Here is an 18,937-nt window from a genome sequence, read left to right as displayed (position 1 = left end):
TTACTGGTTGGTTGATCACCAATTGTCAGCAGCAACCCAGCTGGCTCATGAATAGTTTGGGTAACCTGCCTGCCCCACCTCTTATAGTCGACATGTGCGCCAGTCTGTACTTGCCACAGCTAGCTTGCGATGGGCGTCAAGATACTGACAGTTAAAACAGGCAATGCATCCCAAATCCCTATGACTGAGTAATAAAAGGTAACAATGTACAGTATTTGGTTAATATTTTACCATCTTTGCATGAAATATATTTTTATAAGGAAAGAAGAAACAAAATGCTTCCATGTTTACAAAACCAGTGTCTATGAAACTTGTTCATAGTTACTGGCAATGCAACTTAGTAATGAACCATCATGATGGCTCAGGAGCTCAGACTCAGGAAAGGTCTCAAGAAACCTTTGCTATAAACCTCAAGAGATTCATCAATAATTCCATTGCTTAACATGTATATCCAATCCAATCCGATGTACCATACTCTATATTACAGAGCGTTGGTTCTGCTGAAGCAATTTCTAGGTGAGGGTCATACTGGGTGGTAATGCCATCCCTCTCTCAGCAGTATTTAGGGCAAGAATTAGGAATTTGTTCAGGGTGCCAGCGGCAGCTTGCCTACTCTTCACAAACGACACTATGGGATATTTAACCTCTACCAAATAGTGCTGGTGGAAATGGATGCCCAGTTTAACATCCATCCAAGGGACGGCACACACGTTGACGAATCACCCGACCTGAGAAACACCGGACTGACAGTTAATAGCTGGGTCGGGATTCAAATCCAGGCTAGACAGCTTAGAGGCCTGTGGTGTGTTCAGTTCTATGAGCCAAAAATCTTATATGAAAAAAAAACCTCTGTCATGTACTTCAGGGTGTAGTGCCCCCTGCTGCTGAAGGATGCTACATGACCAATCACAGATGAGTAAAATGAAATTGGAACCCAAATGTGAACAAATTACCAGCAACCTAACCCGCTAAAATAAATTAATATTAGACACGCATTTGGATCACAGATTAAAATTTTTTTGGAAAGGGTAGAAAATGTGTGCATACCTGCAGAAAGTAAAGCGAGAAGCAATGAGAAAGCATCTCAAAATGCAAAGCCTATCCGCATCCGCTTTGTACTTTATATAAACCTGACGAAGAGAACAGCACACAAAAACATGTAAATGTTATGAATTGGTGTTCTCCGTATTCTCATAATGAAGGTTTGTTGAACATTTGATGACAAAAGCTTGAATGGGAAAATAAAGGTTATGCCCTGGACAGACTGAAGCGCGGTGTTCAAAATAATTTCAAGTGTTTGTGCATTTGTTTGTGCGTTTGTTTGTTACTCTTTCACAGCTGAACCAAAGCACCTACAGGCCTGCAATTTTGGATGGAGATACTTCAGAATCTGGGTAAGGTTTTAAGCTCCAACATGTTGTCCTTGACATCCATTTTGAGGCCATAAAATGCCACCGTAAAGCGTTTATTGGGATGTAGGGTCAGGCAGTGCTACCACCAGTTGAAAATTTTGTTGAAAATTAGATGAAAAAGCTCAAATGGTAAAGAAAGTTATGCCCTGGACACACACTATGTGCATATCTGCAGACATCATTTTTCAGACATCATTATGCACACACACACACACACACACACACACACACACACACACACACACGCACAAACACACATACTTGCACAATGGTGGAGTGATAAGGATGCCTCGTATCTCCCTCGCCGTCTTTCTTGACGATTCCCCCACGTGAACACACCTGTGATGATTCACGTACCTCCATTCCAAAAAGAAAAGATATCAAGACTTCGAAAGGTAGCAGAGGCAGTGAAGAAGGAGAGGAGAATAGAATTGAGAGGCTGCAAGGTATGGGGTGTCATGGAGCGGAAGCCTGTGCTGGACCTCCGATATGGGAATGACACGGCGAGTTCATGAAATGGAGATGTGCAGTGTTCAGACAGATGTCACTGTATGGAGCTGAAAGTGAGAGAGGAACGCACGATTCATACCAGCAAAATATGTGGCCCCGAGTGAAGTGGTGAGGCTCTCATCTCGGTTGGGATGATGAACGGTTCGTGCGGTGGCACCTGGAGGAAGAAGAAAGCAAGTGCGAGTGAGACCATCGTGGGGACATAACGCTTGGTGCGCACCACTGAGGGAGCTCCCTGGAGGCCCTGAGTGGGTCTTCGGAGACCTGAGGAATGGGGGCATCACCACTGTGGGGACAGGAAGGGATGAGGGTGGAAGGAAGCCCTGTGTACAACGCATGACGGTGCAGGTGTGTTGAAGAACATTAAAAAAATTCCGAATAAAGGGTCAAGGTCACCAATGGAGAAAGCACTGTGAAGTCTGTGTGGACACACCAGACAGCCAGGGTGTGTCCTGCTAAGATAAATGACTACACCTTCCCCAAAAAGAGGTAGAGCCCTGCATCAAAGGACATTAAGCTAGGACGATGCTGCCTGTCTCAAAGAAGGAAAGACCTAAGCAGGACAGCAAACAAAAATAGCAATTAAAGCTGGAATGCAGAGGAGAGGGAGGACGTCCTCCTATGCAGAATGTGCTCTGCATTTGAGTTTTGCAGCAGCACTGCTCATTCAGGAAAAATAACATCAAAATACCGCAATAACTGAACAGGCTCCACAAATAAAAATCAAGCACCAACATGGAAGCAAAGACTCAAGAGATGGAAGGAGCTTCTTAGAAAGGAGATAGGACAAATACAGCAATTCCAAAGAGGATATCAAAACACAAAACTCAGGAGAATCTCCAAAAAATAAAAACAAATATAAAATTGAAGATAAAGACCTTGAGTGAATGGGTGCTGAAAGCCAAATCAAACAAGAAAAAGAGCAATCAGAGATTGCAGACCTTCGCCAGTACTTGTTTTGCGTGGTGTTTGTGTAGTTTTGTGTGATGTATTTTGTGTGGCATTCGTGTACTGGTGTGTTACATAATTAATAAGAGACATAATTAGAACTGCCACTTTATAACTGCTGGCAGTGATGACCGGGTACCAAGACATCCCACTTTGATGCAACCTGGCTTTGATTGGACACCTGACCCTGACCCATGACGTTTTTTTATTGTTATTATTCAATTGAATACAGAATAGGATTAAAATAATTATTCAATTCAATTTAGAATGTGATTAAAATAAATTCAATTTAAGTCAAATTGAAGACCAAATTGGAACAGTCCTGCATTGGAGGAATCAGAAGGAACAAAAAAACAAAACTAACAAGCAAAAAGCAAAGGTGAAGTCATCAGGAGGAACCTGGATAGGTTTGCATTTCAGCTGCTACTCCTCTCCCCTCAAACTCATCCAGGCACAGCCAAATGAGCCTAATTAAAAAATGAAAATAAAAAAGAACCCAGATCAAAAAAAATTAAATCATTCTGGCTGCCAGACCATGCAACCGCTCAAGTTGAAATTTAAAACATGTATTCCCCATCAGAACTTGATCATAATTGTGAAGTTTCACATCAATTGATTAAGTGGTTCCAGAGAAAACATAATTTAATATTTTCTTCAATCCAATCTGGCTGCCAAACCATGTGACCTATCAATTTTTCCTGAACAAACTTGTACACCCATAGTTTGTGGAACATTTGAGTGAAGTTTCCCCTCGATCTGACCAGCCGTTCTGGAGAAGATTTTTTAAAATAGGTTTTTGGGTAAATCCAATATGGCTGCCAAACCATGTGACCTATTATGCCATATCTGTGAACCTTGTGTTCCTCACAGATAGGCGGTCATATATGCAAAGTTTCGCCTCAATCTGTTCAGCCACTTCAAAGAAGAAGACTTTTGAAGGTTAAAAAAAACAAACAATATGGCTGCCAAATCACATGAACAATGATGTCGTCTTTTTTTCTGTGGACCATTTTATCCATAGAAGACCCTCAAAAATTTTCATACTAATCAGATGTAGCGTTCTACATATGCAATAATGACATCGTAAAGATGGCACCTATGATGTCATTAAGAAATCCCACTTATTCCTCATGAGGAGTACTTCAAAATTTTTCTGTTTTTCCAACATTGCTGCCACACCATGTGACCTATAACTTCACAATTATTAATTAAACATTCTACTTGAGTAGTCGCTCCAATGGTGAAAATTTCATCTCAATCCGCCAAGCGATTGCCGAGAAAAACACTAATGTTCTGTGTGGACAAACAAATAAACAAACGGACCCAAATGCAATACCCTCTCCTTCGGCAAGGGCAACTAGAAATGATAGCAACGAAAATGAAGTAAAAACTATGTTGAGGCTAGCAGCAGGAGAAAACAATGCCAGATGTTTGACAACAACCTGAAACGATTCTACCGAGAACTATGGAAATGGAAGCAGAATGTGTCATCCCCTCCTGAAAACCTGAAAAGATTATACCGAGAACTCGGGAAAGGGAAGCAGAATGTGTCATCCCCTCTTGAAAACCTAAAAAGATTCTACCTAGAACTAGGGAAATGGAAGTAGAATGTGTCATCCCCTCCTGAAAACCTGAAAAGATTATACCGAGAACTTGGGAAAGGGAAGCAGAATGTGTCATCCCCTCTTGAAAACCTGAAAAGATTATACCGAGAACTCGGGAAAGGGAAGCAGAATGTGTCATCCCCTCTTGAAAACCTGAAAAGATTCTACCGAGAACGAGGGAAAGGGAAGCAGAATGTGTCATCCCCTTCTGAAAACCTGAAAAGATTCTACTGAGAACTAGAGAAAGGGAAGCAGAATGTGTCATCCCCTCCTGAAAACCTGAAAAAATTCTACCGAGAACTAGGGGAAGGGAAGCAGAATGTGTCATCCCCTCTTGAAAACCTGAAAAGATTATACCGAGAACGAGGGAAAGGGAAGCAGAATGTGTCATCCCCTCTTGAAAACCTGAAAAAATTATACCGAGAACGAGGGAAAGGGAAGCAGAATGTGTCATCCCCTCCTGAAAACCTGAAAAGATTCTACTGAGAACTAGAGAAAGGGAAGCAGAATGTGTCATCCCCTCCTGAAAACCTGAAAAAATTCTACCGAGAACTAGGGGAAGGGAAGCAGAATGTGTTATCCCCTCTTGAAAACCTGAAAAGATTATACCGAGAACTCGGGAAAGGGAAGCAGAATGTGTCATCCCCTCTTGAAAACCTGAAAAGATTCTACCGAGAACGAGGGAGAGGGAAGCAGAATGTGTCATCCCCTCCTGAAAACCTGAAAAATATTCCACCGAGAACTAGGGAAACGGAAGCAGAATGTGTCATCCCCTCCTGAAAAAGATGAACTAGAACTATTCTGGAAAGGAACTTAGGAAAATCTAAAATAACACAATAAGGAGACAGAATGGATCCAAAATCTAGAAGAGAAGAAGAACCATCTTGGGAAATGTAATTATTGATGATGCAGTAATTATTGATGCAGAAAAGATAAGACAACTTTTAAAGATGGCAAGCTTTAAAAGCCCTGGCCCAGGTGGGATCCTGAACCTCTGGCTAAAGCAATGTGATGCTCTCCACGTTTACTGCACTCGAGCATCCAATTAACTAATCCAAGAGGATCAGGAAATGAGTGAATGAATGGTTCACAGAAGGTAACACCTTCCTCATCCCAAAGTCTGAAGAACCCTAACGACCTCACAAATATCGGCCAATAGCCGGTCTACCGACAACCTACAAACATTTAACAGGAATCATCACAGAAACGATATACCACCAGCAAACACAACAAGGAGGCCTCGAGGAAGAACAGAAAAGATGTAAGAGGGGATGCTACAGAACAATAGACCACCTTCTACTAAACAAGGCCATACTTTAAAACTGCAAGACAAGAAGAACCAAACTGTCCATAGCCTGGATAGACTATAAAAAAGCTTTTGATCATGTCCCCCATTCATGGATGATAAGGTGCATGCAAATGTACAAGATAAATCATCAAATAATCAATCTGATTGAGAAAGCAATGGATCAATGGAATACCACAATAATCCTGCAGCACTCGGAAGGAAAGATTGGAATACCAGGAGTGAAGATACAACGTGGGATCTTCCAAGGAGACAACCTTTCCCCCCTCCTGTTTCGACTTGGTCTGCCTCCATTAAGTAGCCTATAAGAACACGGATACACCCTAACATCCAATAAAACAACGTCCAAAGAAACAAGAAAGGTGACATCCACTGGACATGGATGATTTAAAACTCTTTACACCGAACGACGAAAAATTGGCAGAACAACTGAAATTAGTGAAATGGTACTCTGATGACATCCAAATAGAAACTGGCCTGGATAAGGATGTAAAGTGCACATTCATACAAGGTAGATCAAAAAAAAAAAAACCGGACAACATAAAAATCGACCTAGATACAAGAATACAGTAGCTAGACAACGAAGCATCTTACAAATACCTTGGAGTAGAAGAGGGCCACCAAATATGTCATAAAAAATGCACCAAACAATTACCAAAGACTTCTGTACCTGCATAGAATGAGGCTGATCCTGAAAACATACCTCTCTCCAAGGAACAAAATCAAAGCCATAAACCAACTAGCAGTACCAGGTTTCCAATACAGCTGCAGAATAGTAAAGTGGCCACAAGCAGAAATCAGAAAACTAGATATCAAAAGAAAACTCATCACTATCCACAAAATGTTCGACAAAAATCAATGCATCCTGAGAATGTACCTGCCAAGGAAAGAAGGAGGTGTGGTCTGATGGAACTCGATCAAGTGCACAGAGCGTTGACTGTAGGATTGGCATAGTATGTGAAAAGTTCAACAGACGACTAAGTACAATTTGTACACAACCATGAAGACAACAAACCAGAACTCTCTCTTTCTCTCTTTCTCTCTTTCTCTCTTTCTCTCTTTCTCTCTTTCTCTCTTTCTCTCTTTCTCTCTTTCTCTCTTTCTCTCTTTCTCTCTTTCTCTCTTTCTCTCTTCCTCTCTTTCTCTCTTTCTCTCTTTCTCTCTTTCTCTCTTTCTCTCTCTCTCTCTCTCTCTTCCTCTCTTCCTCTCTTCCTCTCTTCCTCTCTTCCTCTCTTCCTCTCTTCCTCTCTTCCTCTCTTCCTCTCTTCCTCTCTTCCTCTCTCTCTCTCTCTCTCTCTCTCTCTCTCTCTCTCTCTCTCTCTCTCTCTCTCTCTCTCTCTCTCTCTCTCTCTCTCTCTCCTTTTAAAAAAAATTCCAAAAACAGGTGTGATGTCATTCACCAAACTGAAACAGCAACAAATACAATGCCAGCAATTGCAAAAAAGACAAAATAAAAATATATGATGAAATACCAACAGATATATTAGTGACAACTGGGATAACGACAATAGAGCAGGGAAATATATATATATATATATATATATATATATATATATATATATATATATATATATATATATATATATATATAAAAGAATTGGACAGATTGGGGATAGACAAAGAAGGACAAATGGAATGGCGAAGAAGAGGTCAGGTCAATTTGGATGGAGAACAAATCATAACAAATGCTAAAGACCAAGGACACCACATCAACGGCTTTAAAAAGATGGCAGGACTGAATCAATCGGACAAGTGTAGGTTCTGCAAGGTAGAAACAGAAAGCATGAGTCACCTCCTATCGGGATGTTAAAAAACTCATGTCAGAACAGCTCTTCACACAAAGGCACAACAACATATGTGGAGTAATGCACTGGCACATCCACAGAAATTTCAATATCCCAGTTCCACAAAACTCATGGAAACACAAACTAAAAGCAATCAATGAAAACTAGGAAATAATGCTCATGTAGGACCTGATGATCCCATCCAGCATGAATAGAGAAAACAAAGCAAAGTGACCAAACATAGTACTCAGATAAAAAAGGAAGAGAAGGTATTGTTATTAATTGAGGTTTCAGTACCCAGTAATTTTGGTCTAAATAATGCAGAAATTAAGAAAATAACCAAATACAAAGATCTCAAAAATGAAGTAAAAAAGATCCTGGAAGCTGAAGAGTGCTGAAATTGTACCAGTGATCATTGGAGCAATGTGAGTGATGAAGAAGAACCTCACAGAGATCTCAAAAACCATCCCTGGGAACATCACCACAAACAAACTACAGTTGGAGGCTATGCGGGGCTCAGTGACGATCCTGAAAAAAGTCCTCGGAACAAAACTCTGAGAACAAAACAACTTCACAACTCAGGCCATGAATCACAATCCTTCACCGAAATGAAGGTGGATACTTCGAGTCTGGGATCATCTAGTCCATTGGCTCCGTTCTAGTGATGGCTCCGTTACACCTTCTGAATCCTAAATTATAGACAACAATCACACACACACACACACACACACACACACACACACACACACACATACACACACACACACACACACACACACACACACACACACACACACACACACACACACAGTGCCAAGTACCATTGTTTTAATTTCAGTTTGTACACATACATAAACGTGCTAATGTACACATGCATAAAGTACATAAAAATGACAAACACAAAGGTTTACCTTTAAACAGTTCTTTGAAAGAGGAATTAAAGTGGGAAATTAGCAAAATTCAATTGAAAAATAGATCAAGCCACAGAACACAAAATGTTGGTCCATGCCTTCACAGCGAGAACAAACATGGCGAACATGAGGTCCATGGACTATATATATATATATATATATATATATATATATATATATATATATATATATATATATATATATATATATATATATATATATATATATATATCTCGAAGTGAGGGGTGGATTATAAAAGCAAATTGCACAAAAATGTTAAACAAAGCGATGTCCTATAAAAATAAAATTGCACATTTTCAGTAGATTAGACACCTCCCGCACGGTACTGTTTGGCCCAACTAAGGTGGAAATGTACGTCTCATCAATATTAGATTGAAAACATTGGTACTTTTACCGAAACAAACATCCAAGCAGCTTGAAGAGTGCTCGCCAAGTGGCTTAAGCACTCAGGGAAGCACTCCAGCAAAACGGTTGATAAGGAATGGCTGGCTTGGCAAGTGATGAGCATTACCTGTCTGTCATATAAAACACACCTCCTGGAGATGCCAAAATATCAAATATATCCGAATTGGACAAATGAACAGCTTTTCTAGGAGTCGGAACTGCTACTAAGTTCAAATCTGGAGCTTAAATTTCATAATTCAGCTTAGTTTAAGAAATTCTCAAAGTTATTGCGTGTGCGGAAATGAAATAAAGCCACAAACACTGCCATCTGCAGGTGTTTATAAAAATTTCAATGTACCCAGAGATTCTTATATATCGATAGTATGAGTGAGGAAGGTGAAAAAAAAGTTTTTTTCTCGTAAAGAAATCGTTGCAGCCTGTTCCAAGTGTTGGCTTTGTTGAGCAGGCCAAAAAACATGGTGGCTTAAGAATCTTATGAGCTGACAGAGGGCTGACCAAGATGGCACACCACTATCTTGGTCAGGCTTATTTTGGTTCTGGAGTTATGAAGGAGACGGACGGATGGATGGGCAGACGGATGGACGGACAAACTGACACACACTGGCATTTATTATTATAGATATTCAAACTGCCTTCCATCTTGTTCTATGCACTTGTTAATTCTATTATTTAAGGATGTGGTGACATTTAGTTACTGTTCTTGAGTGATGCTATTGCACCCCTGTTGGATGTTAGCCTTTAGCTCATCGAATGTTCTCCATTTGTTGTTGTAGACGACACTCTTCAGATAATCCTAAAGGATGACCCCATAGCCTCCCAATGACTCATGCCCACAACAAGCACTAATCTCACTTTATTTTGAGGTCTTGTTCATGGGCATTTTCTTCATGGTTATCTCCAAAAAAGAAAGTAAAAAAGTGCAGTAATAAATTATTTGGGGCCAGACTTTTGTTAACACCCTGTGTATGAAAGAGGAAATGTATTGGGTGACTTATTTGCTTTGCATGTTCCCAAAAATGAAAAGCTATTGTAACAGTGATCTGTGTCAGTCAGTCAATGAGTCCGCACTAGTTCTTCGACATATACAGTACTGTACTGTAATCTATATACCCCAGCAAGGCTCTGAATTGTTATATGCTTTGTTGCTGCAAGGCTATCGTCATAATTGAAGCTGGTGGTAGTAAAGTAAAGATTTGCAAAAATGAGAAATCTACTGTTCAAAATGGTAGCATTGGCAGCTCGGGCAATTGTATATTTAATACAAACATGCCTTCCACAACATGTTAGTTAATGGCTTTAGCACCCCATGCTGAGCATTTCAGACAACATATCCTTTTGTATACGTTCTGCAGTTATCCACATACTTTATTGAACTTTAATTAAATCTCCATCTTGAATTCAGGAGGAAGGGCAACAATGTTCACTTTTAAAAGGGTTTCACCACGATTGACAATGACTAAAGCAATACAGTGCAATGGTGTTGGATGGATACTGATAATTAGATTTCAAACTACTTTAGTAGCCATGTAATTCATTGGTTGGTTTGCTGTTCCATGTAACATGGTTCAGCCAAAACTATCTCTCCAGTTCTGCCTTTATACTCATTTCAATGCCATGATCATGTTTATAAATGTAAGCTGTGTCATTCATTAAATATCACATCATATTATTTATCACATTATCATAATATCAAATCTTTATCAATATCATGATTTGTTAATCTTTATTAATTATTAATAGTACAATATCACAATATCATGCTCAAATATCAAATTATTTAAGTGGTATATTTAAATGTATCATTGTTTAAATGGCAATACAAATTGTTGTTTCAGTGAACACGTACTAGTACATTAGGAATCATTTGAACATTATGTATGCAGGATTGGCAAAATTTTAACGGGACCATGTATATTCCCTACCCTTTGCTTATAATCCATGTATTCCCTTGCTTCCTCTCCCTTTATCCTCCATCACTATTCATGTTGAAAAATGTGTGCAGAGCCATTTGATGTTTGTACAACAAATGGAAAGGAACACGCTGCATAACATTTTTGTTTCGTAACTAATGCACAAGCAGAGAGAGCATTAAAAGGGAAACTAAACTCAAATTTCAAAAAACTGAGAATCACAATTGATCTCACATCTTGCTGTTGGGTGTCCCTGGATGGTTGTGTTATCCACCAAGCTACAAAAATGTATTACGTTTCACGTAAATATTTCACAGCCAATCAAAGGCAAGACCTTGTTGCCTTCACCGAAAATAATGGGAATTCCATCAAGCTACAATTACTGCTTAACAATCCAGTTATTTTAATATTGTATGAGCAAGCGAAATGAAAATTTCACTAATCATCAGAATTAGTCATCTACTCGTATGTTTATGAAATTTCCATTTTCTCCCCACATTTTAATCGAGTATAAGAAAGCTTGGCATGATGTGAAACAGGACTGATTGTACTCTATTAGAGTAAACAAAACAAAGTTGTTAGCAGAGTAATTTTGAGGAAAATTAGGCATGATAATAAGGTATTAGAAAACATAATTGGCAAATTGTGAAGAATGGGATATTTATGCGTGAAAATACAGGAAAACCATTTTCATAACCAGTGATTAAAAAAAAAGTTTTTAATTTTGCTCATGCCATGCCAAGTAGCTGCAAAACAACACTGTCACGAGAGGCCACATGGTGTGATCTCCTTCTGTGCTACTTATATGCAATATTTCAAAACCCATTAACCTACCTAACCCAATCCTCTTACTTGAAAGTTACCGTTTTCTCCCCTCTGTTCCTGTTTGTTCATTCCTTTGCTTGTTTTTTCAAACTGTTTCCCCACTGCCCGTCACTACCTTGTCGTTTTACTCTCTGTCACTCCGTTCTTCCATGAGCCCTGATTTTGTATCAATCAATCAACCAACAAACACACAGATAAGCAAAACATGCGGCATGTGTGGTGTGTGTGGCAGAAGGTTTTGCTGATTTTCAAATATTTTGACCTCCGCCACCGAAGGTGAAGAATGTTATGTTTTCACCCCTTTCTGTCTGCTTGTCTGTTTGTTTGTTTGTCTGTTTGTTTGTGTGCAGGATATCTCAAAAAGTTTTTGACGGATTCAGACAAAACTTGGTGGACTCATTGCGTGTATGACAAGGAAGAATTGATTCAATTTTGGTGAAGATCCGAATCCGGATATGGATCTGATCATTTTTTAAGTGAAGTCTTCACCATTGAGAAATCGGGCTAAATTGCTATATAACATGACATCTCAAAAAGTTGTGTACGGATTCAGCCGAAAGTTGCTGGACATGTTGGGTGTGTGACAAGGAAGGATTGTTTCAATTTTGGTGAAGATCTGAACCCGAATCTGGATATGAGATTTATTTAATTTACAAAGTGATTATTCACCATTGAGAGATAGGGCCAAAAACGATATAGGCCATGGGCCAGATATGGCCACAGTGCACCCCCCCCCCCACCTCCCAGCAAACCTATGTTTTTCTGAATCCCCTGGATGTACTGAACACGAATATGAATGTTAACATTGAAAATTTTGGAATGCACTACCTGTTTTGACCTTTTGAATAGGGGTACCCTAAAATTATACTTTTATCGATTTGCGTCAAATTCAATTTACCGATGGAATCAAAATGGCATGCAGAAGGGCCAAATCATATCCAATATACATGTATGATGCATCATATTGAAGATAATTGCATTCTGATCATCTGTATATGTTTAACAGTGTTGTACATTAAATCTAAATGAAATTATCTACATTTGAATATATATTCCCTATCTTTCGAATAAACACAAAATCAACACTCCGTCTTCCTCAATGAATATATTTGACATTATATGAATTTTATTGCAGGTTCAGACTATTCAATGATAGTGAGAAACGGTATTAATTACCTTTTTTTTTTTTCGAAAATATCAAGCAACTATTATGAAAATATACAACGTTATCACACAATAAGCATGAAACGGGTATTCAGACAAATAATGTTTTCAATCAACCACATTTTGACGAAATACACATTTGTGGTCACTTTTTATGGAACATTACTTGACAAACTATTACCATGATTACAGAGAATTAGTTATAATGCCACACAAAATATTATTTAATCGTATAGTTTGAAAGCAACCAAAAAATCCAAGATGGCCTCCATCAGCATCACCAAACTACAAGATATTTCATTGCACATAAACATTTCCAGTCTATATCTCCATAATCCGGATCATGTCAGTTATCTATAATACAAGAATATTTTACGTGCATTATTTCATTATCCTTCATATTTCTTCCCATATTCATCCATCATATTTCCAAACATACATCTACAACTTACAGTGCCAATGCAGACTGCAGAAAGCATACGTTTCAGAGTGAATAAAAGTGTTTATATTTGCATTATATCCGCATCATATTGAATACAATATTCACGGAACTAAATAACATAAGCATATCTCAAACATGGTAAGTATTTAAATACAACATATATTCTAAACAATTCAAAACAGAAGTATACTCCAATAGAAATGAATGTTTCTGTTGTTAACGTGAATTGCAACTAATTCTACTCATTGTCAGACTCTGAATTGTCTCCATTAAGATAGTCCGATTCGTCTGGAATGTCCAAGTCCGAGTCCGAGTCATTGATGTCCGCTGAATCTTCAGCGATGTCTGCCAACTGCTGTGGCAGGACCCCTCCCTCGTACCAAAGAGGCTCCAGCTTCCCCTCAACTAAAATCCACCCATGTCCATCACTTGGCTCAGGGATCTCAAGATTTGCAACATGGGCTCTTTTCCAAATTCCAAGTTGGAATTTGACTCTCCAGATGTGTTGCTACAGGCTCTTCTTGCATGGAGGGAGAGTGCCCGTGTCAACTGTGCTCGAACGGGATAGACGGTCATCATCTTTCGCATATAGCTCATTCATTTTCATGAACCGCAACTCATCGACGCTCCGAGTACGAGGTCTTCCATATAATGCACAGGTGAACTCGTCCAGGTCATCCATCAGGTCATCGGGTACTTCCCACGTGTCTCCTAATCTAGCTATAACTGGTACAAACTTGGGCAGCCTAGAAAGGGTCTTCAGTGGCTTCAGTGTCAAGGATCATTCGATGCAGATATCTACCAGATTCTCTGACCATATCAAGAGAACCAAGTTCATATGCACATCTTGCCGCGTCGCTTGTGCCGCTGTCTGCATTGTAGACTAAGTTTGGAAGTTTCCTGTGCGGTGTAATCTACAGAATGCCAATGAGTCCTTGTACTTCTCATGTTTCTCTAACTTAGCTTTAAGGTTTTCCCCACGGAAGTTGGGATTGGCGAAATCCGTATGCTGAAGGCTGCCGATATAAATGCTGGAAAGCTCTGATAGTTTGATCATGTGTTTGCCTCTAATGATATCTCTTTCTATGACTTTCTGAACTTCTGCAAAGGCCTGACTGTGTGCTTGTGCCAGGTTTGTTTGTCTCTCCTTGTCCTCTGTGCTTGTTCTTCTCCATTTGTCTGCATTCTGTGTGTAGATAACCCGGCAGGATTTGTGATACTTTGCTTCTGTAGCAAACAAATTATGACCTCTTATCCGTGTGAGTAATTTCTCGTCACATTTGTTTTCAGCTACTTCGAGAACTGTTTGCCATCCGTCACACTCAAACTGGCTTAAGCCTTCAGTGGTGTGTGTCCCTTTGATCTTGACCTTTCGTCTCCCCTTTGAGTTACAGAAGATGCAATCAGATGAAAACAGTACCTTGTCCCCTGATGAATCCCTCCGACTTAACTTGGAGCATGATGGAGAAGATGAATCTGAAGGAGTGGATAGGCGACTGAGGTTCATGGTAAATCGTTGATCACATTCTCTGTGATATCTGTGACACTCAGTAAGGGAATCTGGCATTAGGTCACAGGGACTCGTCATACGTTGGACTGATTCATTCATGGGTTGCGCCAGTCTCTTGTCTCGGATCTCCTTCAACCTTGCTAGTCGGGCTGTGGAATCCTTGGTTGTGGATAATAGCACCATAGGGCCACATTGTAACCCAGGAATGTGCACAATGCATTCGGGCTCCAATCGGGACTTTGAGCCTCCATGACTATCATCTTTCTGACTCTTGTGAGGTGGGTCTTCTCGCTCCTGGCCGCCTTCTGCTGCTTGCTGGTCAGACATCAGTTGAAACTATGTTGTGCACAGCGAGTAGGAACCTAAAATAGAAGGAAATAGGACTTGAAACTTCATATTTTCATTCGGTGTTAATTATTGCAATGTTTTATCACATTCTTAAATATTTCTGATTTGGACTGGAATATATAACTTCATTACCTTACTAAATTAACTTAATTACCATTAATTAAAACTTATCAGTAATCATACCATGAGAAAGAAAATACATCTTAACTAACCTGTTATCTTCAGTTGAACATTCAACATGAATGTTTTGGAAATAAATATTAAATAATATGTAAACAAATATCGACTGTGACGACTCGCTTTCCGTTCAGGATACGGCCCATTCCAACACCGACACCATTCCTGGATGTCTCAAATTTCAAGAAATATAAGGTAATTAAAACCGTTTCTCACTATCATTAAATAGTCTGTACCTGCAATAAAATTCATATAATGTCAAATATATTCATTGAGGAATACGGAGTGTTGATTTTGTGTTTATTCGAAAGATAGGGAATATATATTCAAATGTATACAATGTCATTTAGATTTAATGTACAACACTGTTAGACATATACAGATGATCAGAATGCAATTATCTTCAATTTGATGCATCATACATGTATATTGGATATGATTTGGCCCTTCTGCATGTCATTTTGATTTCATCTGGAAATTGAATTCGACACAAATCGACAAAAGTATAATTTTAGGGTACCCCTATTGAAAAGGTCAAAACAGGTAGTGCATCCCAAAATTTTCAATGTTGACATTCATATTCCTGTTCAGTATATCCAGGGGATTCAGAAAAAACATAGGTTTGCTGGGAGGTGGGGGGGGGGAGGGGGTGCACGGTGGCCATATCTGGACCATTGCCTAATATGGTACTGTATAGCATGATATTTCAAAAATGTATTGGGCCCGATACGATCTCGTGGATCAAGCATTACGTAGCGGAAGTAAGTGCTCCACCGAGCGCCCTTCTCGTTGAGTCTGCATTGCTATCTTGGCATTGGTAACTTGGCAATGCTATCTATGCCTGGTGTTGGCTTAATGCTTAGGATGGTTGACTGGGGATCCTTGGGTCCTGAGTCCAAATCCTGCCTGACTGTTGAATTAATACCAGGTGGGGTTGATTCAGCCTGTCATCCTTCTGAGGTTGGCAAAATGAGTACCAGCTTGCTGGTATCCTGTGTTGGAGTGGTGATATGTCCAGGATTGTGCTCAATAGCCCAGGACACTGCTTAGGCAGCACGAATGCTCTGCATAGAGTATGGTCCCAATGGATGGATGGATTGGTATCTGCATTGGTGTCCTGTTTGTGACTTATCCATGGCTTAGCTTATACTGGAGATCATAATAGGAAGCCAAGATTGCCCCTGCATTATGTAGTCCCCATTTTCATGTTTTTATCCATCCCCAGCACCTAATATTTACCTTGCGCATGAAGTGCAAAGTAAGGTCAAGCAATTGTGTCACTCTGTATGTTTTTCTTTGTACAGCCTTTAAAGCTTTTATTTTATTCCAATTGGATTATATACTTGAGCACTGTGCTGTGTCTGATGTATGCTTTAGCACCACATGATCTGCATTGTACCCAAGTTGATGACTTGGTTTTGTATCCAAGGTTCGGCAGCTCAACGCATGCACATTGGTGAGCTTGGCACGATGAAAATAAACCCACTTGTTTCACGTACTTTGTAGTGATTCACGAGTCAACAGACATAACAATTGGTGACGAGGATGGGATCTTCTACCAACATGATGGCGGTAGGTTCATTGGAGGCTTTTCATAGCAACGATTTTGAGGCATACCAAGAACGTTTGGAGCCCTATTTTCTCGAAAACAATATCAGACAAGCTGAGGTGGGTGCCATTGCTGTTGTGCTACAAGTGTCCGACAGGAAGAAAGTGGCTACCACGATTTCACTGATCGGTAAGAGTACTTACACTACTTTGAAAGACTTACGTCTCGTAGAAATACCTTCCGCAAAAAAGGTACAAGCAGTAGTGTGGAATTCTATGAAATAATTTCAACCCAGAATATTAGAAGTGGCAGAAACTTAACGTTTTATGAGGACGACCCAGAGTGAAAAGCAGAATGTCACGGACTATTCAAACAAGCTCAAACGTTTAGCCGTCACTTGTAATTTTGGGAACTAACTCCCACATGCAATACGGGACCAGTTTGTTTGGTGTGTACACAGTTAGTCCACCAGGAAAAAGTTGCTTTCTGAGGACAGAACATTCGAACAAGCTTTGGCTGTTGCTGTGGCTGATTAAACAGCTAAAAAGGAGGTAAAGCCATTTAACTGTGGAGAGCTGGCAGTGTTGGGCTCTGTGGATTTTCCGGCAAGCATGAAAAACAAAAACACATTTTCCCCTTGAAAGGGCCCACGAGATCTAAATGAAGCCAGTTCCAGGGACTGGCCACATTGGCCTCGCAAATTTCCTTCACCATTTTGTTCTGGATTTTGCCGAAATCATGTCTCCTTTGTACAGGCTTCTAACAACAAAAAAAAGGTGAAATAGAAATGTGCCAAAGTTGAGGGTGATTCGTTCAAAACAAAAAATTGAAAGCTGCTTTGTGCTCTAGTCGCACACAACATCATTACAACCCTAATGCTGGCTTGGCTCTTCAAGCGGATGCATCCTCCGTCGGTTTGGGGGCAGTCCTCCTTCGACCCGGTCAAGATGGCGAGTTAGAGCCAGTGGCCTACGCATCGAGAACTCTGAACAACGTGGAGAAAAAGTACTCTCAGAGTGAGAAGGAGACGTTGGGAATAGTGTTTGGTGTTACGAAGTTTCGACAATACCTTCTGGGGAGATATTTCACACTAATGACGGCTCATAAACCTCTGGTAACTCTGGTTAACGAGCACAAACCAGTGTCACAGTTACCATCAGCAAGCATCAAGAGGTCCTGACTGTTGGCAACTTATGACGGCACCTTACAGCTCATCATGGGCAAGGAAAATGTTAACGTAGATTTGGTTTCGCGAAAACCTACACAGGATCATCCTACATGCCCTGAACAAATGATTGTAGAAGTACTTTTGGTGAAAAATTGATTAGATTGTGAAAGGCACTGTCGTCAAAGCTGAAACAAAGAAGGATTCATTTCTCAGCAAGGTACTTCATTTCACTAAACATGGGTGGAATGAGAATCCAGAGAAAGTGATTCATCCTCATCATGACAAAAGACTAGAACTTTCTGTGGAAGATGATATTGTGCTGTGGGATTGTCATGTGTTGATTCCCACATCCCTTCAGCAGATTCTACTCACCAATTTACATGCTGAACATTCAGGCATGGTTAAAATGACACAGATGGCCAAAAGATACCTGTGGTGGCCAAACATTGACAAAGACATCAAAAGTACTGTGAAATTGTGTGTCATGTGTCAGGAGAATGCGAATGCTCTACCGGGGAGCCAGCCAGCATCGTGGTCTCGGCCTGCTGGTCCCTGGACACGGCTTCATTTAGATCTTACCGGCCCTTTCAAGGGGAAAATGTTTCTTCTTCTAGTGGATGCTTATTCAAAGTACCTGAAAATAATCTCCATGGTGATCATTACTGCCACTAACATTATTAAAAGCCTTCATCATGTTTTCAGTGTCTTTGACCTGCCGGAGCATCTCGTGACCGACAACGGCAGGCAATTTGCCAGTGGCGAGTTCCAGGAGTTTCTCATGCCATATGATATTAAACATATGCTGACTGCCCCCAGGGTACCCCTGCTGCAAATGGTTTGGCAGAACGTTATGTCGGTCATTTTAAGAAAAAAAAAATGACCAAAATCGTAAATACCAGAGAGATTTTACAAAGCAAGCTGGACACATTCTGATTGACATACG

At 40.0% G+C, this 18,937-nt stretch overlaps 1 protein-coding gene across 1 annotated transcript in view; it reads left to right on the top strand.

The window, feature by feature from the left end:
* The first annotated feature begins 1,357 nt into the window (after positions 1–1,357).
* LOC147032594 (interferon-related developmental regulator 1-like) overlaps positions 1,358–18,937 on the top strand; it is a 101,766-nt gene continuing 84,186 nt past the window's right edge. The window contains exon 1 of the mRNA XM_085870340.1: positions 1,358–1,394. Coding sequence (XP_085726466.1) covers positions 1,373–1,394 — 22 coding nt within the window. The 5' untranslated portion in view covers positions 1,358–1,372. The remainder of the gene's footprint in view (positions 1,395–18,937) is intronic.

Source organism: Eptatretus burgeri, chromosome 2 (assembly GCF_056783735.1).
Source record: "Eptatretus burgeri isolate ZD-2024b chromosome 2, Ebu_testis_v1, whole genome shotgun sequence".
Taxonomy (NCBI): domain Eukaryota; kingdom Metazoa; phylum Chordata; class Myxini; order Myxiniformes; family Myxinidae; genus Eptatretus; species Eptatretus burgeri.
This window is presented reverse-complemented; position numbering and strand designations above follow the sequence as displayed.